Source organism: Eptesicus fuscus, chromosome 9 (assembly GCF_027574615.1).
Source record: "Eptesicus fuscus isolate TK198812 chromosome 9, DD_ASM_mEF_20220401, whole genome shotgun sequence".
NCBI classification, from domain to species: domain Eukaryota; kingdom Metazoa; phylum Chordata; class Mammalia; order Chiroptera; family Vespertilionidae; genus Eptesicus; species Eptesicus fuscus.
Genome location: NC_072481.1, coordinates 1,545,551 through 1,569,501, shown reverse-complemented (window position 1 = coordinate 1,569,501; position 23,951 = coordinate 1,545,551). Strand labels below are relative to the sequence as shown.

The 23,951-nt window shown below is 72.1% G+C and overlaps 1 protein-coding gene across 1 annotated transcript in view; it reads left to right on the top strand.

The window, feature by feature from the left end:
* The window catches only part of MEGF6 (multiple EGF like domains 6), a 68,081-nt gene extending 47,302 nt beyond the window's left edge, over positions 1-20,779 (top strand). Inside the window, exons 6-37 of the mRNA XM_054720928.1 lie at positions 647-772; positions 939-1,061; positions 2,342-2,464; positions 2,928-3,065; positions 3,363-3,482; positions 3,733-3,855; positions 4,226-4,399; positions 4,717-4,848; positions 5,550-5,678; positions 7,561-7,689; positions 8,240-8,374; positions 8,741-8,875; positions 11,751-11,876; positions 12,313-12,444; positions 12,890-13,018; positions 13,153-13,284; positions 14,076-14,204; positions 14,291-14,419; positions 14,681-14,809; positions 15,150-15,278; positions 15,585-15,713; positions 16,056-16,184; positions 16,324-16,455; positions 16,574-16,702; positions 17,191-17,319; positions 18,187-18,315; positions 18,425-18,553; positions 18,727-18,855; positions 18,942-19,070; positions 19,463-19,591; positions 20,269-20,316; positions 20,512-20,779. Of these exons, the coding sequence (XP_054576903.1) occupies positions 647-772; positions 939-1,061; positions 2,342-2,464; positions 2,928-3,065; positions 3,363-3,482; positions 3,733-3,855; positions 4,226-4,399; positions 4,717-4,848; positions 5,550-5,678; positions 7,561-7,689; positions 8,240-8,374; positions 8,741-8,875; positions 11,751-11,876; positions 12,313-12,444; positions 12,890-13,018; positions 13,153-13,284; positions 14,076-14,204; positions 14,291-14,419; positions 14,681-14,809; positions 15,150-15,278; positions 15,585-15,713; positions 16,056-16,184; positions 16,324-16,455; positions 16,574-16,702; positions 17,191-17,319; positions 18,187-18,315; positions 18,425-18,553; positions 18,727-18,855; positions 18,942-19,070; positions 19,463-19,591; positions 20,269-20,316; positions 20,512-20,573 (4,025 nt within the window). The 3' untranslated portion in view covers positions 20,574-20,779. The remainder of the gene's footprint in view (positions 1-646; positions 773-938; positions 1,062-2,341; positions 2,465-2,927; positions 3,066-3,362; positions 3,483-3,732; positions 3,856-4,225; positions 4,400-4,716; positions 4,849-5,549; positions 5,679-7,560; positions 7,690-8,239; positions 8,375-8,740; positions 8,876-11,750; positions 11,877-12,312; positions 12,445-12,889; positions 13,019-13,152; positions 13,285-14,075; positions 14,205-14,290; positions 14,420-14,680; positions 14,810-15,149; positions 15,279-15,584; positions 15,714-16,055; positions 16,185-16,323; positions 16,456-16,573; positions 16,703-17,190; positions 17,320-18,186; positions 18,316-18,424; positions 18,554-18,726; positions 18,856-18,941; positions 19,071-19,462; positions 19,592-20,268; positions 20,317-20,511) is intronic.
* Positions 20,780-23,951: the final 3,172 nt, after the last annotated feature.

The window sequence follows — 23,951 nt, the reverse complement described above, 5'->3', positions numbered from 1 at the left end:
CCAGCCCAGCCACCCAGCACCCAGCACCGCTCGGTCCGCCTGGCCCGGCCGAGCCTCTCCCTGTAGGCGCCTCACGGAGGCCTGGACCAAGGTTGTCCTGGGACTGGGGTCCCGGGTTCTGTGGCCTGACCCAGTGCTGTCCCCACAGCCGCTGGACGGGGTGGGGGGGGGGGGACTGTGTGAGCTCAGGTTTCGAGTGGGGCCCGGTCTGGGGTGGGCAGGAGGAACCAGGGGCCAGGCCTGTGGGCCATGGCGGCTGCCCACAGCCACCCCACGCCTGCCCCTCTGCCCCGAGGACCAAGATAGTGGAATGTCTGGGCCTCCACCACCCCTTGCTGGCCTGCCACCTCCTCCAGGGAGCCTCCTGGCCTGCTCTGCCTCTGGACCCTGGACACCCTGCTCCCAGCGGGTGCTGGGGGCGCCTGGCTTCCCCTGAGAGGCAGTCCTGCGGCTGGCGGGGTCAGAGCACCAGAGACGGACTGCGCCCCGCAGCCCCTGTGTGGGCCGAGAAGCAGGGGTGCCGGGGAACCAGACAGGAGGCGTTGCCGCTCGGAGCCCCGACCTCTGGGATGGAGGTGGGAAGGACGGGGCTCAGAGTGGCCCCTCCGTCGCGCCGTCCCGGGCTGACCTGGCTCTCCGTCCCCAGCCATCAGCTCCTGCGCCGTGGGCAACGGCGGCTGCCAGCACGACTGCGTGCAGGTCACGGCGACGCAGCACCGCTGCCAGTGCTGGCCCGCGTTCCAGCTCCAGGAGGACGGCCAGCGCTGCGCCCGTGAGTGCCGCCGCCACCGGGGGGGGGGGGGGGGGGGGGAGCCTGTGCCTGGGCCGGGCGGGGCAGGAGGCACAGACCGCCCTTCAGACCGCAGGGAGGGCGAGGGGTCCCCAGCTCCCACCCGAATCTCTCCCCTTTGCTCTGTTCCTCCGGGCGGTGGCCGCAGGCAGGAACCCGTGTGCCGACCGGAACGGCGGCTGCATGCACACGTGCCAGGTGCTCCGGGGCCTCGCCCACTGCGAGTGCCACGCCGGCTACCGGCTGGCAGCCGACCGCAAGGCCTGCGAAGGTAAGGCCCCGCCCGAGGGCCGCTGTGGAGGGTCCCCGGGGCCCGCCCCGCCCGAGGGCCGCTGTGGAGGGTCCCCGGGGCCAGCCCCGCCCGAGGGCCGCTGTGGAGGGTCCCCGGGGCCTGCCCAGCTGCATCCGGCTGCCCCGGCTGTGGGTGCAGGGCTGGCCTGGGGTGGCGCGGGCTCCTCGGCACGCCTGGGGGCTGGGCGGCCGGGCAGGAACGCACCAAGGGCTGCGTCCCACCTGAGCCTCATCTGGGCAGCGATTGGCAGACTTCAGGTTGTGCTTATTTATTTACTTGTTTTATTTATTTTTAATGTTTTTATTGATGTCAGAGGGGAAGGGAGAGGGAGAGAGAGAGAGAAACACCAACGATGAGAGAGTCATTGATCAGCTGCCTCCTGCACGCCCCCTACCGGGGATCGAGTTCACAACCCGGGCATGTGCCCTTGACCGGAATCGAACCCAGGACCCTTTAGTCCGCAGGCCGATGCTCTAGCCACTGAGCCACACCGGCTGGGGCTGCTGTCTTTAAATGTTTCTGGTGTTGCTAGGCGAGGCCTGCTGATGAGAGAGGCGGGAGGAAGAGAAGGGGGCGCTTCCCTGTGGCCTCGGGTGTCGGGTTGGTTAACCCGCTGGGCGCCGCTTTCTAGAAGGGTCCCCACCCCCGGCAGCGGGGCCCGGCGGCCTGCGCAGTGTGGTTAGTTAGATGCCCTCCGGCGCTTTCATGTGTCCCGCTCCCCGTGGGACCCGCAGCCGCAGGACCGGCGTGGGGCGGGTGGCCGCCAGGGCCGCCGCCGGGGTGGAGCTCTGGGTGCAGGGGCTGGGCTGGCGCAGGGAGAGAGTGGGGGGGGGGCGTGACCAGGCGGAGGCCGGGGCCCTGGCTCCGGTCCTGCTGCCCCAGAGGCTGGAGCGCTGAGGCCCTCCCGCCCACCCTGCGGGGCGTGGGGAGCCTGGGGGAGGGCACCGCTGAGAGCCGGGGGCGCAGAGAGGTGGCGCCGCTGCCATGCTGCTGGCAGGGCCGGCCGTGGGGGGGGGGGCCTCCGGAGGGCAGAGGGTCCGCGGTGCCCCTGCCCGGGGGGAGCTGGGTGATAAAAGTGGGTGCTCAGAGGGGCCGGCCGGGCCTGGAGCCAGAGTGCAAGTCGGGGCGGCATGAGGGAGCCCTCCTGGCACAGGGGCCTGAGCCCTGGCCCGTGGCGGGTCCCCTCACACCACGGCACCGCCCCGGGCGTGGCTCTTTGGGGCCAGCACCCAGAGCCCCCCCCATCTTCTCCCGTCCAGACGTGGACGAATGTGCCACGGGGCTGGCCCAGTGCGCCCACGGCTGCCTCAACACGCGGGGGTCCTTCCAGTGTGTGTGCCCCGCGGGCTACGAGCTGGGGGCCGACGGCCGGCAGTGCTACCGTGAGTGGACGGGGGGGGGGGGGGGGCATGGGCACCGGGTGGGAGGTGGCGGCAGCCGTTTGCTTTGGCCAAGCTCCCCTGTCAAGGACAGTGCTGGGCGTAGGGGTGGGGGTGGGGGTGGGGGTGGGCCCTGGGAGGACATGGGGGTGGGGGTGGGGGTGGGGGTGGGGGTGGGCCCTGGGAGGACACGGGGGTGGGGGTGGGGGTGGGGTGGGGGTGGGAGTGGGCCCTGGGAGGACACGGGGGTGGGGGTGGGGTGGGGGTGAGGGTGGATGTGGGCCCTGGGAGGACAGGGGTGGGTCGGGGAGGGCAGGGGTGATCAGGAGGCCCAGCCTGCCCAGGCTCCCTGCTGCCTCTCTCCCAGCAGAGTGGACCTGGGGGCCCTGGCCGGCTGCTGGGTCAGGGAAACCCCGGCGGGTGGGGGTCACTCAGGCGCTGTCCCGTCCCGGCGGGTCTCGCTCAGGGATCGAGATGGAGATCGTGAACAGCTGCGAGGCCGGCAACGGCGGCTGCTCCCACGGCTGCAGCCACAGCAGCGCGGGGCCCCTGTGCACCTGCCCCCGCGGCTTCGAGCTGCACGAGGACGGGAAGACGTGCATCGGTGCGAACCCTCCTCCGAGGCCGCGCCCCAAACCCTGACGCCCACGTCCCCGCTGTCACACCGCAGCTCGCTCCGCCCAGGCCGGGGGGCAGCGTCCCGGTGGGCGCCTCCAGCCCCGAGTGACACCTTGTCACTGCGGTGTGAGGGTCCTCCCCCCAGGCCCCAGCCCGGCCCACGGCAGCGGGTGGCCCTGCGGCCATGGCATCTGTCCTGGGGGAGTGCGCGCACTGGCCGGGGGTGGGGGTGGGGAGGGGTGCGGGGGGGGTCCCCGTGCCAGCGGCTCCTGTGTGCCCGCAGACGTGGACGACTGTGCGGACGCGCCGTGCTGCCAGCAGGTCTGCACCAACAGCCCCGGCGGGTACGAGTGCAGCTGCTACGCCGGCTACCGGCTCAGCCCCGACGGCTGCGGGTGTGAGGGTGAGCGGTGGGGCGGGGCGGGGCGGGGCGGGGCGGGCGCCTGGGCTGCAGGGACCTGCCTGCTGGCTCCCCGACCTGTGGTCGCTGGTCTCTCACGGGGCAGGCGTCCACCATCTCTCTGAGCCTGGGGAAGGGGGGCGGGGGGATGGCTGTGGGGGGCGTCACCCCGGCATAGCCTCTGGGCTCGGGCCAGCCGGCAGGGTGGGGCGGGAGGGGCCTCCCCAGGCCCAGCGGCCCGGTGTGCCCGCAGACGTGGACGAGTGCGCGTCCGGCCTCGGCGGCTGCGAGCACCACTGCACCAACCTGGCCGGCTCCTTCCAGTGCTCCTGCGCGCCCGGCTTCCGGCTGGACGAGGACCGCCGGGGCTGCACCCGTGAGTCTGGCCCGTCACGTGGGGCCCTCCGTGAGGGACGTGTCGAGAGGGGCAGAGAGCTGCCCCTGCCCCTCCCCCGCCTCCTCCATGCTCAGCGTTCCTCCATCCAGGGAGGGGGCCGGGCCGGAGCGGCGGGGGGTGGGGGGTGGGGAGTCAGGCCCTCAGGGCCCGGAGCCTCGTGTGTCCGAGAAGTAGGGTCAGGAGAGCAGCTGGGACCCCAGCCCCCAAGACCAGGGCGGGCGGGGCCTGGGGGCAGTTGTTTGGGGCCTGGGTGGGCTCCGGCTGGAGCTGGCTCTGGTGCCGGGGGAGGGGGGGAGAGGTGGCCCCGAGGACGGGGTGGCCGGGGCTCAGGGCCTTTGTGTCCGCGCAGCCCTGGAGACGCTTGAGGGGGACCCGGCCGGCCGGCTGCCCTTGGCGCGGCCCCTGCCCCACATCGCGGTGCTGGCGGACCCGCCGGCCCACCTCTTCCAGGACGACGACGTGGGGGCCGAGGAGGCGGAGGAGGCGGAGGCCCGGGGCGCACTCTCCCTGGAGGAGAAGTTCGGTGAGCAGGGCGCCCGGGCTTCGGGTCTCGGGGAGGCGGCCAGGGCCCCCGAGGCCCCTTCTAACTTGGGTGTGAGGGAGGGACCCTTGTCATGGCCGAGAGACCGCGGCTCAGGTGCAGCCACCTGCGGCGTTGGCACAGCGTGTCGGGGGCCGAGCCTGGACCAGACGGGCCCCCAGTTCCCGGGGAGGCCCCCCCCCCGGGCCTATGTCTTCTCCCACCTCGCCCCGGGGCTTCCATGGACGGCCCCGTGCCCCTCGCGGCCCCGTGCCCTGGAGCCGGCGGTCTGAGCCCGCTCCCTCGCCCTCTGCCCGCAGTCTGCCTGGACGGCGCCTTCGGCCCCGACTGCAGCCTGACCTGCGCGGACTGCGGGAACGGAGGGGCCTGCCTCCCGGGCCTGGACGGCTGTGACTGCCCCGCGGGCTGGACTGGGCTCGTCTGCAACGAGAGTGAGGCCGCGTGCGGGGGCCGCGTGCGGGGGCCGTGTGCGGGGGGCCGCGTGCGGGGGGCCGCGTGCGGGGGGCCGCGTGCGGGGGCCGTGTGTGGGGGGCGGTGGGGGGGGCCGTGTGTGGGGGCCGCGTGTGGGGGGCCGCGTGCGGGGGGCGGTGGGGGTGGGCCTGGGCTGGGCAGCCCGTCCGGTGTGCTCCTTCCTGGGCAGGGTCCGCTCACTCACTTGTTCAGTGTCTACTGACCACCTGCCCTGGGCCAGGCGTTTGCCCCTCGCGGTGGGCGGGGCTCCAGGACAAGGAAGCCTGGTGGGGGGGGTCCTGCCGTGTCCGTGGGGGCAGCAGGTCCCAGGCCACAGCCTGTTGGTGGCCGGAGCTCATTGGACACCTGCTCTCCCTCCTCTGTCCGGAGCCTGCGCCACGCCCGCCCCACGACCCCAGACCGGGCGGCCTGGAGCTTGGTCTCAGGCCGTAGTGCCTCCCGGGGTCTGCCAGCTGACAATGCCGGTGGGGAAGGTGGATGCCGGCGTTCCGAGGGACGGCACGTGGCCCCCTGCGTGTGGGCGTCCGGGGACGAGCGTCACGCGTGTTCTGGGCGGTTGCTTCTGAGCTGGGCGGCTCCAACCCCAGAGGGCCGCAGTGTCCCTGGGGGCTCTGGGCCCGAGCCCTGCTGCGGCCGTGACCCGGGCGCCCCGTCCCTGCAGCCTGCCCCGCGGACACCTTCGGGAAGAACTGCAGCTCCGCCTGCAGCTGCCGGAACGGCGGGACCTGCCACCCCGCGACCGGGGCCTGCCGCTGCCCTCCCGGCGTCGGCGGCGCCCACTGCGAGGACGGTGCGTGCCGCCCGCTGTGCAGCTGGGGGCGGGGGGGGGGGCGGCACCTGTCAGCTCCCCGCCTGGCTCGCTCCCGTCGCCCTTCCGCGGGGGAGGGGCCGCAGCACGGAGAGGCCCGCTGCTGAGCCAGGAGCTGGCTTCCCTGTTGGCTCAGTATCGGGCCGAGCGCTAGCAGGTGGAGGAGACGGAAGAAGAGCACTTGGGAATGGGCTCCCTGGGAGGGAGGGAGCTCCCCGTTCCTGGGAGCATGCAGGCAGAGCTCTGTGATGGCGGGCGGGACTGGCGGGCAGCACTACCCCGGCCCGCAGCTGCACGGGAGGCCACTCCGAGGGCGTGTCTGGGGGAATTGGAGCGTCCACCTGGGTAACCCCTCAGGGCCGGACGCGTCCTCTTACCGCCTCTCTTGCCAGAGAAGGTGGCTGATGGAGCGCGAGCTTCCTCCTTAGCGCTGGCTGGTGGCCACAGCGGAACCGTCCCCGGTGCCCCGGGTGGCCGGGAGGGCTCTGTAGGGCAGGCGTCCAAGTCCCAGGCAGCGTGCAGGGCCCTGCCCCCCGGCGGCCGCCTCAGGCCTCTCCCCCCTGCCTCTCCCCCCGCCTCTCCCCCTGCCTCTCCCCCCTGCCTTTCCCCCTGCCTCTCCCCCCTGCCTCTCCCCCCTGCCTCTCCCCCCTGCCTCTCCTCCCTGCCTCTCCCCCCGCCTCTCCCCCTGCCTCTCCCCCCTGCCTTTCCCCCTGCCTCTCCCCCCTGCCTCTCCTCCCTGCCTCTCCCCCCTGCCTCTCCCCCCTGCCTCTCCCCCTGCCTCTCCCCCTGCCTCTCCCCCATGCCTCTCCCCCCTGCCTCTCCCCCCTGCCTCTCCTCCCTGCCTCTCCCCCCTGCCTCTCCCCCCTGCCTCTCCCCCCGCCTCTCCTCCCCGCCTCCCCCCCCCGCCTCTCCCCCATGCCTCTCCCCACTTCCCCTCTGTCTGGTGCTGCTGGGGGCTGAGAGCCCTCGGCCTGTGAGGAGCGACCTGGGGGACGGGCCCTGAGCGGCCCCAGGACCCAGGCGGGTGAGGACGCCGGTGCTTGGCTTGTGGGGCCGTGTGGCTGCCCGAGACCCGGGTCTCACGTGGGGTCCGTGGGCACAGTGAGCCTGGGCAGGTGAGCGGAGGACTCCATCGGAGAGGCCTGCGGGCCGGCGTCCAGGCCCGGGGCTCCTTGGCCGGTTTGTGCCCTGGATCCCCCCACGGCCTGTCTGCCCACCTGCAGCCTCCTCGTCTTTCTAAGGACGCTTGTTGGGGGGGCGGGGGGCGGCCTTGATAACCCGGATGGCCCACTGGGGTCCCTGGGGGTGAGGACGGGGGCACATCTTGGGGTCACTGCCCAGTGTGTGCAGCCCGTGCAGGGGGTGGGGCGGGGTGGAGCTGCGTCGGGGAAGGGAAGCCCGAACCCTCCCCTCGCCCTGGCCGCTGCCTGGGGCTGGACCGGCCGGGTGGGGCCGAGGTCCTTCCCTCTGAGGTGTGCAGGCTGGGCTGGGTGACCGGGAGGGAGGCGGGAGGGCTGCGGGATGTGGGGCGGACACGGGAGACGGGATGAGGCCTTGGCGTGGCCACCTGTGTGCGGAGCAGCTGGTTGGCCTCTGGCCCGGCACCGTCCAGGCCACAGACCCCAGGAGGGGAGGCCAGCCAGGGCGGCGGCCACACCTCGGGGTGCCTCTTGTGCCGGCCTCGCCCTCCTGGTGCCCTCGCTCATCTCCCGGGGTCCTCCCTGTTTGGGGTGCAGGGTCCTCCGGGTGCTGGGGGCCCCGCAGCCCTCCGGCCGTGCCCCGGAGCTGGGGGCTGGGCCCCTCGGGGCGCCTCCTCGGACTGGGGGGCCCTCGCGAGGGGGCGCTCACAGGCCCCGCTCCCCAGGTTGCCCGCGGGGCCTCTGGGGCAAGCACTGCCGGAAGAAGTGTCACTGCGCCCACCGGGGCCCCTGCCACCGCCTCTACGGGGCCTGCCTCTGCGACCCGGGGCTGTACGGCCGCTTCTGCCACCTGGGTGAGTCCCCTGTCCCGGGTCCGGGGGCGGGGCCGCGGCGCCTTCCCGCCGCAGCGGCACGGGCTGGCCTGTCCGCCGCCCGCAGATGAGGCCGCGGGAGCTCAGCGAGCCCCGCTGGGGTGTGAGGTGCGCCCAGGTCCCTGGGCTTAGGGGGTCGGGTGGGTCCCCAGCTCAGGCGGGGAGTGTGCAGGCCTCCCTCAGGAGCTCCTGGGGTGCAGGCTCCTCTTGGCTCTGGGGTCTCCTGGTGGCACATGAGTCCGGGGCCCCAGTGGGGCTGCAGGCCCCGGGGAGCAGCGGGGGCTGCGGGGAAGGTGGGAGGCGATGGCGGCTTAGTCCCAGCAGCTCTGCGAAGCGCTTTGTAACAGGACTGTTCAGAGGGGAGGACCCCAGGACCCCAGAGCTTCCCGCTGGGAAGTGGGGTGACCCTGGCAAATTCCGGAACGTCACTGAGACCCTGGGTCACCCGTGCGGGGAGGACCCTGCGGCTCTGCCGGGTTCCAGGGACGCAGCCCAGCGAGGGGGTGGGACCAGGATCGCGTCTGTGCTGCAGCCTGCCCGCCGTGGGCCTTCGGGCCGGGCTGCTCGGAGGAGTGCCGGTGCGAGCAGCGGAACACGCGGGCCTGCGACCGGAGGGACGGCAGCTGCTCCTGCAAGGCCGGCTTCCGGGGCGCCCGGTGCCAGCACGGTGTGTGCCCGGTGTGGGGTGCTCCTGGGGGTGGGCGAGGGGTGCTCCTGGGGGTGAGGGGTGCTCCTGGGGGTGAGGGGTGCTCCTGGGGGGGTGTGGGGTGCTCCTGGGGGGGTGAGGGGTGCTCCCGGGGGGGTGTGGGGTGCTCCTGGGGGTGGGTGAGGGGTGCTCCTGGGGGGTGAGGGGTGCTCCCGGGGGTGGGGGTGGGGTGCTCCTGGGGGTGAGGGGTGCTCCCGGGGGTGGGGGTGGGGTGCTCCTGGGGGTGAGGGGTGCTCCCGGGGGGGGGGTGTGGGGTGCTCCCGGGGGTGGATGAGGGGTGCTCCTGGGGCCGCTGAACCCCACAGCCCTCTCTCCTCGCCCCCTCAGAGTGCGAACCCGGCTTCTTCGGGCCGGGGTGCCAGCAGGCGTGTGCCTGTCCCCCGGGCTCGGCCTGTGACCCCGTCAGCGGTGCGTGTGGGAAGCAGTGTCCAGCCGGCTTCCGGGGGGAGGACTGTGACCGAGGTGAGCGGCTGGTCCCTGACACCCGGGGTCCGGGGTCCGGGTGGTGCGGGTCGTTCGGTACACTTGGCACGGACCGAGCTGCCACCTGGGGTGCCACCTGGTGCTGCCTTTACACCCACCCCCCGGGCACCTGGAAGATGGAGGCTGCTGGGGCAGGGGCTGGGGCAGGGGCAGGGGCAGGGCCTGGGGCTGGGGCAGGGGCCTGGGGCAGGGCCTGGGGCTGGGGCAGGGGCAGGGGCAGGGGCTGGGGCTGGGGCAGGGGCTGGGGAAGGGCCTGGGGCAGGGGCAGGGGCAGGAGCCAGGGGCAGGGGCTGGGGCAGGGGCCTGGGGCAGGGGCTGGGGCAGGGGCTGGGGCTGGGGCAGGGCCTGGGGCAGGGGCCAGGGGCTGGGGCAGGGGCTGGGGCTGGGGCAGGGCCTGGGGCTGGGGCAGGGGCTGGGGCTGCCCAGGGCCCAGCCCAGAGAGGGCGATGCCTGTGCCTAACTGTCCATCCCCCTTCCTCCCCCGCCATCCTCCCTCCTCCCCCCTCCCTCCCCCCACGGGAACTGAGTGCGTCTGTGCTGAAGCTGGGGTGCAGGACTCCTCCCGGGTGGCCCGAGCCAGCCAGACAGGCAGCTGCTCCTGGGTGGGTCCCGGAGCCGAGCCTGGGCTGGGGGCGTGGGCGTGGGCATGGGAATGGGCATGGGCGCGGGCAGGGTGGACGCCCTCCTGTGGGTGCTGAGGCCGAGGCCTGGGCCCTGTCAGTGGGCACAGGGCGGTGGGCGAGGCGGGGGCCGCGGCAGGTGATGGCGGGGCCCGCAGTGCGAGTGACAGAGCGCCGGCAGGGAGTGCCTCCCGGGCACACGGCACTCAGTGTCCATGGCCCAGTCCATGGGCCCCGGTGGGCAGGGGCTGGGGTCTGTGGTGTGGGTGGTGTGGCCGTGGCCGGGGCAGCCGGCTTGAGCTCCCCCAGCCACCGGCCTGTCCCCTCCGTCAGAGTCGCCCCCCAGCTTCCGTCTCTGGGGAATGAGGAGGGGCCGGGGGTCGGCGTCCCCGCTGCACCCAGGCCGGGTCCCTCCCGTGTGGGGGTCCCCAGGACGCCAGTGGTGACCCTGCCCAGGGCTCTGGGTCCCCTTGGGAGGAGGGCATGTGGGAACCCCGCGGGACCCCTCTCCCAGCCCGACCTCGCTCGGAAGCGCTCTGGCCTGGGCCGCACGCATCTGCGGAAGGAAGCGCCACGGGAACTGGGAGCCACACCGGCGGCCACCCGTGTCCTCTGATTCCTCTCCACCCCACCCCACCCCACGCACGCACGGGCACACGCACACGCACACGCACACATGCAGCTCGCACCCCGCCGCCGCCGCGCCCTCCACTCCAGCCCCTCCCGCCCCAGCGCTGTCTGCGGGGCCTGGGGAGGCCCCCCCGCCAGCCCTGCCCGCGGTTGTCTCTCTCTCCCGCCCCGAGGATGAGCCACAGGAAATGACTCTCATACTTTCACAGACACGATGCCTCCCGCGGTGGCGAGGTCTGGAAAGGATTACGGAGCCAAACGCGCGTCTGCCCCCAATTAGCGGAGAGGAGGTCCCGGGCCGCGCGGGGCCACGTCACTGCTCCGTGGCCCCCCCCCCCCCACCGTGTGCGTGTGCGTGTGTGTGTGCGTGTGCGTGTGCCCGCGGTGGGATGTGAGGGGGGGCCCAGGGGCTGGGTCCTTGTGACAAGGTTCCCTGGGGGTGTCCTCTGTCCCAGAGCCCCATGGGGCCCTGGAAGGCCCCAGGCCTGGGTCCCACCGTGTCCCAGCTCAGCTCGTCCAGCTGTCAGCCCAGGTGGGGCGTTGTGCTCAGTGGTCTGGTTCGTAGGGTGTGGGTGTGGGGTGTGAGGTGTGGGGTGTGGGGTCTGGTTCGTGGGGTGTGGGGTGTGGGTGTGGGGTCTGGTTCGTGGGGTGTGGGGTGTGGGGTGTGGGGTCTGGTTCGTGGGGTGTGGGGTGTGGGGTGTGGGGTCTGGTTCGTGGGGTGTGGGGTGTGGGGTGTGGGGTCTGGTTCGTGGGGTGTGGGGTGTGGGTGTGGGGTCTGGTTCGTGGGGTGGGGTATGGGTGTGGGTGTGGGTGTGGGTGTGGGTGTGCGGGGTGGGTGTGGGTGTGGGGGGTGGGTGTGGGGGTGGGGGGTGGGTGTGCGGTGGGGGGTGTGGGTGTGGGTGTGGGGGGTGGGCGGTGGGTGTGGGTGTGGGTGTGGGTGTGGGGGTGGGTGTGCGGTGGGGGGTGTGGGTGTGGGTGTGGGGGGTGGGCGGTGGGCGGTGGGTGTGGGGGGTGGGGTGTGGGGGGTGGGCGGTGGGTGTGGGTGTGGGTGTGGGGGGTGGGTGTGCGGTGGGGGGTGTGGGGGTGGGGTGTGGGGGTGGGTGTGGGGTGTGGGTGTGGGGTGTGGGTGTGGGTGTGGGGGTGGGTGTGGGGGTGGGTGTGGGGGGTGGGGGTGGGTGTGGGCCTGCTGCGGGGACAGCTCCCACCAGCCCGGGCAGGTGTGGGGTGCACAGGGCTCTGCAGAGCCCTCACGGGTGGGGTGGGGTGGGGTGGGGATCAAGGTGCCCACGCCCTTTCCTGAGGCCCTGCGCCCAGCACCCTCTCCCTCCCCAGGTGGGAGGGACTCTGAGGGCCGCGGCAGGGGGTCCGGGGACCCAGGGGCTGGAGGGAGGCAGAGCCAGCCTGCCCCTGCTCCTGGCCCCTCTGCAGGGCTCTGGATGCCCGCCCACCCCTCCGGCAGCCCTCCCACTGCTCCAGGGCCCTGTCCCCTGCCCACTCCTGGGACCACCCGGGGACCCCGCTGGGCCAGGGGGCAGGTGCCAAGGGTGGGCCCGAGGGGAGACGGGCAGATCCGCGTGGGGTGGCTGAGCCCCTTCCCCCCACAGACTGCCCGGCCGGGACCTTTGGCGTGAACTGCTCCGGATCCTGCCCCTGCGGGGGGGCCCCCTGTGATAGGGTCACGGGGCAGTGCCTGTGCCCCCCGGGGCGGACGGGGGATGACTGTGGGGCAGGTGAGTGGTCCCCTCGCTCCCTGGGCTGGACCACTCGGGGGGCCCCCTCCTCAGGCCGTATTCGCAGACCCCAGCCCTGGGCTACGCTCGGGGAGCCCTGACCCCAGGCCCGTCCAGAGGCTGTGGGAGCCGGCGCCGGGCCCCCCTGCGTCCGGGGGTCGGGTCCGTGCTGCCCCGAAGGCTGTGCCAGCGGAGGGCCCTCCCCCGAGGGGCTGTGTCCGCCCTCCAGGCTGCTGTTACTGCCTGGGGGTCTCCTGGCCCTGGACGCCCCGCGTCCTGCTGAGCCCCCCGGGGCGGGGGCTCCCTTGGTGATGGCACCCCGCAGTCTGCACCCTGCAGCTGAGGAGGGGCCGGGAGTCCCCCTCCTGTGCACGTTTGGGGTGTGGTGCTGAGCCCGGGAGACTGACACGCCATGGGGGGGGGGGGCGGGGGCTAGACTGTCCCGAGGGCCGCTGGGGGCTCGGCTGCCAGGAGGTCTGCCCGGCGTGTGAGCACGGCGCCGTCTGCGAGCCCGAGACCGGAGCCTGCCGCTGCCAACCCGGCTACACGGGCAGCCGCTGCCAGGACAGTGAGTGCCCGCCGCCCGCAGCCCCCCGAGACCCGGCCCCCACTGCTCACCCTCCCTCCGCCCTCAGCCCCCCCAGACCCGCAGCCCCCACCGCTCACCCTCCCCGCCGCCCTCAGCCCCCCCAGACCCGCAGCCCCCACCGCTCACCCTCCCCGCCGCCCTCAGTCCCCCCAGACCCGCAGCCCCCACCGCTCACCCCCCCTCCGCCCTCAGCCCCCCGAGACCCGCAGCCCCCACCGCTCACCCCCCCTCCGCCCTCAGCCCCCCGAGACCCGGCCCCCACCGCTCACCCTCCCTCCGCCCCCAGCCCCCCGAGACCCGGCCCCCACCGCTCACCCCCCCTCCGCCCTCAGCCCCCCGAGACCCAGCCCCCATTGCTCACCCCCCCTCTGCCCCCAGCCCCCCGAGACCCGACCCCCACCGCTCACCCCCCCTCTGCCCTCAGCGTGCCCCGCAGGCTGGTTTGGGCCCGGCTGCCGCATGAGGTGCTCGTGTGCCAACGATGGGCACTGCCACCCGGCGACGGGCCACTGCAGCTGTGCCCCCGGGTGGACCGGCCTCCGCTGCCAGAGAGGTAGGCGGCCCCTGTCTGGCATCCCTGCCCTGGAGAGGCCTCCCCAGGCCCAGCAGCCGTGCCGCCCGCCCCCCCCCCACCCCCCGGGTGCCCGCGGGCTCTGCTGGGCCTGCTGGTGACCGGCTCCGTTGCAGCCTGTGACAGCGGCCACTGGGGCCCTGACTGCAGCCACGCCTGCAACTGCAGCGCCGGCCGCGGGAGCTGCGACGCCGTCAGCGGCCTGTGTGTGTGCGAGGCCGGCTACCGGGGCCCGCGGTGCGAGCAGCGTGAGTCCTGCCCCCGAGCTGTCAGTGTGCACTGCACCCCATGCACACACACACATGTACATGCCCCATACGTGTACACACATCCACACACGTGCACAAGCATGCACATACGCATGCACACGCCCCACACATGTATACCCCCGCACCCATGCACAAGCACATGCCAGCATGCAGTTACACAGACATGTACATGCCCCACACGTGTACACACACCCACACACACGCACAAGCACGTGACAGCATGCGCAGTCACACATGAACACACATGCATGCACGCCGTGTACCAGATGCACACTTGCAAATGTTGGGGAACCTGGCCCTGCCCGCTTGCCCCGAGACGAGCAGGGGGTCTACTCCCCTGAGCTCACCAGCTCCCCTCCCAGCCCGAGCCCCACCCTCCCGCCCCCAGGCCCCGCAGCAGGCTCACCTGGGGCCGCAGCCGGGAGCCCAGGCGCCTGTCAGCGCAGGGGCACCTGGAGGGGGAGCGTGGCTGCTGAGAACACGGGTTTCGCCTTCCGGCACCTGCCCCTGGGGCTGCAGAGGTGGCTGAGCTGGGCTGGGGCAGGTCCTCATACAAGTACCCCCAAAGGCCTCCCCTGGGGCTCAGGCCCTGCCTGGGCAGGGGAGGGGCAGGGGCGTGGGGGTGAGCCCGGTGCCCCCGGGGGCAGGGAGGGGCTTCTCCGTCAGCCAGCCCCAAACCCATAGTCCCGGGACGTGGGGATGGCGGGGGCCCGGGCAGGACGGGGGCTCGCTGTCACCCCAGCTGACGGCGGGCGGGCTCTGTCCCTCAGGGTGTCCCCCGGGCCACTTCGGGCCGGGCTGCGGGCGGCGCTGCCAGTGCGAGCACGGGGGCGCCTGTGACCACGTCAGCGGGGCCTGCACCTGCCCCGCGGGCTGGAGGGGAGCCTTCTGTGAGCGAGGTGAGCGGGCGGGGCCGGGGCGGCGGCCAGGCGTGTGGACGGGCCTGGTGACCGGGCCGCCGCCCCATCACCGCCCGCCCCCGCAGCCTGCCCGGCCGGCTTCTTCGGACTGGACTGCCGCCACGCCTGTGACTGCGCGGCCGGGGCGCCGTGCGACGCTGTGAGCGGCGCCTGCCTCTGCCCTGCTGGCCGCCAGGGCCCCCGCTGCGCCCAGAGTGCGTGAGGCCTGCCAGCCTGGGGCGCTACGGGGGGCGGGGGCGGGGGCGGTCTCTGTGCCAGACTCGCTCCGGGGCCTGGCCTGGCTGTCCCGAGCTGCCCAGTGGCCACCCCGGGGGCACCGCTTCCCACGGAGGCAACACGTGGGTCCTGTTTGTGGGCCCCTGAGGATGCCCAGGCCGGAGAGGGGCACGGTGGCCCGGGGCGCAGCTGCTCCTCCCAGGGTCTGTCTCCCGGGCCCTGACCGCCCTCTCCTGCAGCCTGCCCGGCCCTCACCTACGGGCACAACTGCAGCCAGGCCTGCTCCTGCTTCAACGGGGCCTCCTGCGACCCAGTGCACGGGCAGTGCCACTGCGGCCCTGGCTGGACGGGTCCCAGCTGCCTGCAGGGTGAGGCGGGTCTGGGTTGTGCTCCCTGCTCCTGGGTGGGTGCCAGGCTCACTGAGTGGCGGCAGGGGTGGCTGGGCCCTGGCACCCGGGGGAACGAGGGAAGGAAGGGGCCGCTCAGGACCCAGGGCCACGCCCTGCAGCGCTGAGCCCCACGGCTGGTTGGCGGCGGGGGGGGGGGGGGGGGGCTGCAGTCTCGGGGTGCCGGGGGCAGGTTGTCATAGGAACAGTGGTGGGCGAGGTCCCTGCCCCTGATCTGCGGCGGGCTCTGGCTGGGCCTCCTGGGGGGAGGGGGCGCCCTGAGGGCTGGCTGTGGGTGCTGCATGCGCTGCCCTCTCCCCAGCCTGCCCCTCCGGCCTGTTCGGCGAGAACTGCCAGCACGCCTGCCTCTGCCGGAACGGGGGCACCTGCGACCCCATCTCGGGCAACTGCACCTGCGCGGAGGGCTGGGCCGGCCGGGCCTGCGAGCAGGGTGAGTCCCGGGGGCAGAGGAGGGACGAGGGGCCCTGGGCTCGGTGGGAGCCAGGGCTGGCACCCCAAAGGGCCCCTGTGCAGCCCCCGCCCTCTGTGGCCAAAGCTCCCGGCCTGGGGTGGGGGCTGGGGCAGTGTCTGGCGTGTGGCCTGGGCCTGCAGTGTGACCAGCTCGCACCTCTCCTTCCTGGGGACCGGGATTTGAGGCTCTGGGAGCAGAGGCATGCAGGGGGGCTGGGGGAGCAGTGTGTGTGGGGGTCATAGCCCTGCCCCAGGAGGCGGGCCCTCACCTGTGCCCGCCCCGCAGAGTGCCTCCCCGGGCGCTTCGGAGCCGGGTGCCAGCGCAGCTGCGGATGCCTCCACGGCGGCCTCTGTGACCTGCACACCGGCGGCTGCCTCTGCCCCGCGGGCTGGACGGGGGACACGTGTCAGAGCCGTAAGTGGGATGGGCTGGGGCGGCAGCCGGGCGGTCAGCGTCCTGCAGGGCGGGGCTGCGTCCGAGCTGCCCGCGCCCCGGGGCCCAGCCCTGCGCTGTCACCCGCAGCCTGCGCCCAGGGCACGTTCGGGGCTCGCTGCGAGGAGCGCTGTGCCTGCCGGCGGGGCGCCACCTGCCACCACGTCACCGGGGCCTGCCTCTGCCCCCCGGGATGGAGGGGCTCGCGCTGTGACAGTGGTGAGCCCCCCCCTGCCAGCACCGGGGGGGGGGGTGTCTGTCACCCATGAGCCCTCCAGGCCAGTGCCGGCCCTGGGCTCCCCACCCAGCCCGTGCCCCCCGCAGCCTGCCCGCCCGGATGGTTCGGAGAGGCCTGTGCCCTGCGCTGCCAGTGCCCGCCGGACGCCGCCTGCCACCACGTCACCGGGGCGTGCCGCTGCCCCCCGGGCGCCACCGGGCCTGGCTGTGAGCAGAGTAGGTGACCGAGGGGGTGGGCCTGGGTGGGGGGTGGCTCGGTCCCTCCTGAAGCTCGGGCCACCTGTCTCCCCGAGCCGGGCCCCAAAATCTCGTGCCAAGAGGGGCCTCGGGGTGACAGAGGATGTCTGCTCCCCAGCCTGCCCGCCCGGCACCTTCGGGGAGAACTGTGGGCACCAGTGCCAGTGTCCCGGCGAGAACCAGACCTGCCACCCGGCCTCCGGGGCCTGCGTGTGCGCCTCGGGCCACCACGGGCCCGGGTGCCGGCAGCGTGAGTGCTGGGCCTGAGCTGAGCCGCTGGCTGGCAGGGGAGGAGGGCAGGGACGCGGGGGCTCTGCTGCGGGAGACCCAGCCCCTCACCCCTGGCCGCCGCCCCCCACCCCCTGCAGGGTGCCCCCACGGGCGCTTCGGGTCCGGCTGCGAGCACCGGTGCGGATGTCTCAACGGCGGCTCCTGCGACGCGGCCACGGGCACCTGCCGCTGCCCCCCGGGGGTCCTGGGCCCCGACTGCAGCCTCAGTGAGTGGCAGGGGAGGCGGGGCTCCTCCTGAGCTTCGGGGGGCGGGGCCCCCAGTCTGCAGGGAGGACAGCGCCCTGCCCACCTGCCTCCCTGGCCCTCCCCTCGGCCGCAGGCTGGGGAGCTGGGTGTCCCTGCGGGCTGTGTGCTGTGCCCCCCCCACCCCGTCATGCCACCAGGGTGATGCTCCGCCATGCAGAGGCCAGCGGGCATCCTGCCGAGAGCAGGGCTTTCCCCTCAGTCACACGGGGACTTTCCACTCGTCTGGGTGCCGTCTGGGGTGCCTGCCGGCTGGGGGGGCAGTGAGTCACTGTCGCCGAGGAGCAGGCTGGGCCCCGTCGGGGCTGGGAGGTGCCCGAGCCGATGGGGGCAGAGGAGCAGGGAGTCTGCTCTGTCTGGGCCGCCCGTGGATGGAGACTCCGCCCTGCCCCCGACCCCACACGGTGGAGCGAAGGGGGTCACCAGGGCGCCCCTCCCCTTCCTCCCGCAGCCTGTCCACAAGGCCGGTTTGGTGCCGGCTGCGCCCACGTCTGCAGGTGTGGGCCGGGGGCGACCTGTGACCCGGCGACTGGCTCCTGCGTCTGCCCCCCGGGGCGGACCGGCGCCCACTGTGAGCACGGTGAGTGCCCTCGCCTGCTGCCGGGTGCCCAGGGGCCACTGAACAGCCATGGGCGGAGCTGGGGGTCCCTGTAGAACCCCGCCTCCCGCCCCCCGCCCAGTGCCCCACGGGTCAGCGGGCCGCCCAGGACCACCCTAGCCTTCCCTCCACCGGGGTCCGGCTCAGGCCACCAGGTTACGGTCCACGTGCTGGGCCCAGTGGGGGCCGAACAGGGTGTCCAGTCCCGTGGCAGGAGGGCCAGGTGGCTGTGGAGCCTGAGGAGGGAGCAACCTCCTGCCGACGTGCCCTGGGAGGGGGGTCCCCTGGGAGTGGGGTCCCCGGTGCTTTCTGCAGGCCCAGGGCTGGGCCCCGGGAGAGGGGGGCCTGGAGCACAGGTCTTGGTGGAGAAATGGGGTGGCCCTGGGGACAGTCGTGGGGCTCACGCCCTCAGTGGCATGCAGGTCCCACGGCCGTGCCCACAGCCCCTGGCAGGCCTGAGCCCCTGCCGCCCTCTGGCCCTCAGAGGGGCTGGTGCCCCCCTGGTTGTCAGCCGGTGGCGGCAGAGGGTCAGCGGCCCCAGACCTGGCTGCAGCCGGGCCTCGTCCTCACCCCCGAGAAGCAGGGCAGCCGCGGGCCAATCAGATGAGGAGCAGAGTGCCGCCGCCTCCCGGAAGGCTCCCGACCCTCCGTCCTTCCCCCTGAGTGACCTCGGCTCTGGGTCGGGATGGACGGAGGGGCAGGATTGGGGTCCCTCCCCCACACGTGTGCCCCGTGCAGGCTGGGCCTGCGGGGAACTGGGAGATGGTGGAATGGATGTCGGGCTGGTGGGATGGACCCAGCGTGTCCGGCCAGGGCCGCAGCTCCAACAGCGCCCACCTCCGTCTCCAGAATGTCCCCAGCACCGGTTTGGCGTGAGCTGTGAGCACCGGTGCGCCTGCCGGCACGGCGGCCTGTGCCACCCCGCCAACGGCAGCTGCTCCTGCGGCCTGGGCTGGACGGGCCCGCACTGCGAGCTGCGTGAGTGCCCGGCGGCCGGGCGGCGGGTCCCGCGTGGGCTGAGGGTCGGCTCCCGGGTCACCCGCGTCGGGCCGGTGCCTGGCAGGGGCCGACCTGCCGCTCTCCGCAGCCTGCCCCGCGGGGCGCTACGGCGCCGCCTGCCGCCTGGAGTGCTCCTGCCTCAACAACGCCTCCTGCGAGCCCAGCACGGGCGCCTGCCGCTGCGGCCCCGGCTTCTACGGCCAGGCCTGCGAGCACCGTGAGTGCGGGGCCCTGGCCTGGCACCCCCTTCCCACCTGCGCGGGGACCTGGCTCACCTGGGCTCGGGGGGCCTAGGAGACGGGTCATATTGGAGCCCGTGAACTCCCCCCTGAGCCCAGTCCTTTGCTCACTCGGGTAAACTGAGGCCGGCCTCTCACCCGGTCTCCCCAGCCTGTCCCCCTGGCTTCCACGGGCGCGGCTGCCAGGGGCAGTGCCGATGCCAGCACGGAGCCCCCTGCCACCCCGTCAGCGGCCAGTGTCTGTGTCCCGCCGGCTCCCACGGCCAGGCCTGCGAGAAGGGTGAGTGCCCCCCGCCGCACCCCTGCCCCCTGCCCCGCCGGTCGGGTGTGGGAAGGGGGAGAGCTGAGTCTGCCCGCCCCCGCCAGGGTGTGAGCCGGGCTCGTTCGGAGAGGCCTGCGGTCAGCGGTGCGACTGTGAGGATGGGGCCACCTGCGACCCTGTCACCGGCCTCTGCCTTTGCCCCCCAGGGCGCACGGGGGCCGCCTGTGACCTCGGTGAGTCCGCGGTCCCTCCGGTGGGGGCACAGGTGTGGCTTCTGGGCCGTGACCTTGGTCGGCCCTGCCCGTGCCGTGCGGTGGGCGCCCTCTGCTCCCTCAGGGTCAGCTGTGAGGGCCACCCCGCCCTCAGGCCACCTGCGGGTTCCGGGGGACCTGTGCCCAGGGAGGGGGGAGGAGACCCTGACCTGCCCCCACGGCCGGGATAGGAAGGGCCGCCCTGTTGGTGGTCTTGCCGTGGGGGCATCGTGACCGCCAGGCCCCCGGTCTGGACGGGTGCTGGTTCCCGGCGCTTTCCCACGGGAGGCTGGGCCCACAGGACCCCACCCAGAGGGCAGCTGGGCCGGGCGGCAGGTGGCTCTCCGGCTCAGCTCTCCGCCTGCCCCCAGCAGACTGCAGAGCCGGCTTCTTCGGGCCGGGCTGTGCCCTGCGCTGTGACTGCGGGGGTGGGGCCGACTGCGACCCCGTCAGCGGCCGGTGTCACTGCGTGGACGGCTACACGGGGCCCACCTGCCGCCAAGGTGAGCCAGGCTCTTGGGGAACGAGGACGGGGACCCTGTGCCCCAGCCCCACCCGGCCCAGGCCTGCCCCTCCCCACGCGCAGTGCTGACCGGTCCTGGTGGTCTGGGGTTCCCATGGCTTCCGATGGGCAAAGTGTAACCCTGCGGCCCCTGGACCTTGGAGCAGGGCTTGGCGTGCTGGCCGTCCCGAGCAGCCCCAGACGTGGGCCAGGGCAGGCTCCTCCCACATAGGCCAGGCCTGGGGGTGGCGCCAACCTTGCCAGCCTGGTGCTCAGGACATACTATTGGCTGTGGCGGCACCTGGTGGTCAGGCGTGGTACTGCACCAGAGGGCCAGACAGCCTCGGGCAGCCTTGACGTTTGAGGGGGTGGGGTGCTGCCTGCCTGAGGCCCCTTGGGAAGACGGACAGGCAGGGCCTCGAGGCCCCCAGCTTTGGATGGGACCTGGCTAGTTCTGTGGTGACATTTCCCCCTCCCCCCATCCAGCCTGAAGTCCCGTCTCCCAACCCTCCATGCTGCCTGGACAGGGCAGGACTGGGGACACTCATTTCCGGGGGGTGGGGGTGGGGAGGAGAGGCCCCACTGTTTGCCTAGGGGGGACTCTGCAGGCCTGGGTTTCCCTCTCCATTGCACACCCAGGGGTGAGGCACTAACGGGAGTGGGTCTGTCTGCCTTCAGGTGGGCCCCCCCAGCTCCCTGGCACCCTGTCCCCAGCCCTGGGCCCAGGTAAGGGGCTGGTGGCGTTTGGTGCGGCTGCTGCACCAGCAGACTGAGGCGGAGGAGGGAGGGGTGTGGGCACGGGTGGAACTGAACCCCAGAGAACAGCCTGGGGGGAGCTGGGAGGAGAGGCTGAGCTGGGGAGCAGGGGGAGGGCGACGTCCCACCTGGCACTGACCCCCCCCCCCTCCTGTCGCGCCGCAGCCTCCCAGGCAGCCCCGCACAGGCCAGCGCCCGGGCTCCGCCGCAGGGCCGAGGAGCGCTAGCGCAGCAGCGTGCCCGCGTCCCGGTGCCGCCGACACGACCCAGGGCTTGGAGCGCTCTCGGAGGGACGCCGGGGCCAGGACTGCAGCCCCCCTGGCTTCCGGGCTGTGGACACTGCAGCCGCTGCAGGGACCTGCACGGTGGCCTGGCAGCAGGAGGAGGCTCCGCCTGGGCAGCTCGGGAGCAAGCGGATTGGCCTGGCTGAGGAGGCCCCCCTCCCGCCCCCGGTGGGGACTGCAGGCCGGGGCGGCTGCAGGTGCAGGCAGGCGTGGGCCTGCCCTCCGAGCGGGCTCTCTGGTGCTACGCCCGGGACTGCGCAGTGCGGCCTGCGGCCTGGAAGGTCGCGGCGTATTTATGTGACGGTATTTATGGGCAGTGGGTGTGCCCGCTGCACCCTGGGTGCTGCGAGGTGCCTGGCTCCTGCCGCCCCAGGAGGCCCGGACTCAGGACTGCGGGGCTGGGGGGCCCCGGGCGTGGGCTGCGGCACCTTGTGAAACGCAGGAAGCTAAGAAAGGAGCACTTCCCGAGCCTGTGCGTGTGCTGCTCTGTGCGGGCGCTGGGGGCGCGGGCACGATCGTCCTCCGACAGGAGCCTCCCCTGGCCAGGGAGGCCCCGGGTACCTGGCCCACTCGGCCCCTGCTCCACCCTAGCAATGGGTGCCAACAGGGAAAGCTGGGTTGACCCTGGTTGCCAGGGGCTGCGAGAGGGGCCCACAGCCCAGGCACCCGAGACCCAGGGGTGGTGCGGGGGCAGCATGGGGCCCACCCATCCCTACTCCTGCCCTCCTAACCTCAGGCCAGAAACGGCGGCGGGGAACGACCATCACAGGGCAGGGTGCCCGTGGAGAGGGTTGGACCCAGATTGTCTTGCCAGACACGGTCTGAGCTGCAGCCCTGTCCCCTCCCCTCCCACAGCCCCACCCCTGAGGCCACAAGGCCTCCTGGGCAGAGAACGGAGGGAGGTTCTGGGAAGCCTTGCCCCTTAGCAGACAGCGGACAGCAGACAGCGGACAGCGAGGAAGGCCAGTTAATGAGCCTGTCCTGGGACTCAAGTAAACACGTGACTGTCCACTTACCCGGAGGGGAGGGGTGACGGAGGCAGTTAAAGGGGAACCCCCACGGAGACTGAGTCAGGGCGGGCGGCACAGACACAACTGGTGGGGTCTTCCCAGCCAGGACTGCTCCCAGGAAGCAGCCAGCAGGCAGAGAGAGAGAGAGAGAATAGAAGTGGATAAGGAAGGGTCACTGTCCATCTAATCCTATCTAATAAAAGAGTAATATGCAAATTGACCGTACCTCTGCTACACCCACAAGTCACGCCCACAAGCCATTCCGGAGCGAATATGCAAACAAACCCAACCAAGATGGCTGCGACCACAGAGAGCAGGAAGGAGGCTTGGGTTTCCCCGGCAATGGAGGAAGCCAAGCTTTCTGCCTGCCCTTGCTGGCCTAGGCCTCCACTCAAGGCTACAAAGTTTCAATTATAGAAGGTAAACCAATCCAAACAGAAATGGCAGCAGCCATGGAGCTGGAAAGAGCAGGAGGCTAGGGTTGCCCCCGGCGATGGAGGAAGCCAAGCTTTCCACACACCCTGGCCTGCCTTGGCCTCTGCTTAAGGCTACAAAGTTTCAATTATAGAAGATACATAAATCCCAACAGAAATGGCTGCCACCACGGAGCAAGCAGAAGGCGTGGCTCCACTCCAGGCTACAAAGTTTCAATTGTAGAAGATAAATAAACCCCAGATACCAGGGCCTCCACTTGGGTTGCCAGGTGGCGTGGCCGGCCTGCAAACCACCACAGGCCCCTCGCCCAGGCTGCCCCATGTCCCAAGGGAACCCCCACCCTGGGCAATCAGGAAGGCAGACAGGCGAGCAGTTGGGAGCCAGCATCCTGGATTGTGAGAGGGATGTCCGACTGCCCGTTTAGGCCTGATCCTACTGGACATCCCTCGAGGGGTCCCAGATTGGAGAGGGTGCAGGCTAGGCTGAGGGACCCCCCCCCACCATGCATGACTTTGTGCACTGGGCCTCTAGTCTATATATATAAAAGCCTAAGTGACCGGTCGCTATGACGCGCACTGACCACCAGGGGACAGATGCTCAACACAGGAGCTGCCCCCTGGTGGTCAGTGCACTCCCACAGCCAACCTCCCATAGCCCCTCCCCCTGGCCGGCCCCCTCCCACTGCCACCCCAATCGGCCCTAATTGGCCAGGCCCAGGGCCCCATCCACACACAATTCTTACACGAATTTTTTTTTTTAATTGAGTTTTTACAGAGAGGAAGAGAGAGGGATAGAGAGTAGAAACATTGATGAGAGAGAAACATCGATCAGCTGCCTCCTGCACACCCCCCACTGGGGATGAGCCCGCAACCAAGGTACATGCCCTTGACCGGAATCGAACCTGGGACCCTTGAGTCCGCAGGCCGACGCTCTATCCACTGAGCCAAACCAGTTTCGGCTCTTACACGAATTCTTACCCGGGCCTCTAGTTGCAAGAGGAAGCCACAGGGAACAAGTTCTCAGACCGAAGGGCTCACGTGCAGCAGGACATCAGGAAGACGGACACGACCCAAGAGCGTGGGGACGTGGCGCCGAGGAACACGCTGAAACGCCGGGAAAGGGCCGGCCCCAGCGGTGTCCCACGCGATGACAGGGACACTCGTAGAAAAGGGACGCGGGCGCTGTTTTCAATGTTGGAGGAGAAACTCTGAAATCGAATCTGACGTCCTGTCAACGGCCCCGCAGCACAGCCCACGCACCCACGCGCCCACGCTGCTCCTGGCGGTCGCCGGTGCCTGGAGGGTGGCGGGTGTGTGTGTGTGTGGACGCATGCGTGTGCGTGCATGTGTGTGCGTGTGTGCATGGGCCATGAGCCAGTCGCACTCTCCAAACAACCTAGTGAGAATCAGCAACCGAGACCCGCCCCCCATTGCACTGTCACAGGAGGGGGAGGGGGAGGGGAGGAGGGAATGAGCAGACCTGGGTGGGGACAGGCTGGACCAGGCGAAGGGCTTACCTTCCACGCCCCTGGGGGATGTCTCCTCCCCGGGAGGCGGGAAATACCCCGAAGAGGGAGGAAGCCCTAAGGTAAGTGGTTACGAAGGACCCAGAACAGGCCAGGGCGGCAGCGAGCACCATCCACAGCGGTTCCCTGGGAGGGCGGACGTGGTCGCACGGACACGGGGACACGGCGCATGCGCGGTGAGGCTAAGGTCGCAGAGCAGGAGTCTTAGAATGCTCTGGAAAGTCCAGGAAAGCATCACGAGTAACACGCACAGGCGCGGGCGCAGCGACGGCGGTGAAGCAGGTGGAAATCGGCCCCCCCCCCGCCCCCCGCGGCTTTCTCTCCAAAGCCCCAGCCGCGAGGCAAAGGGAC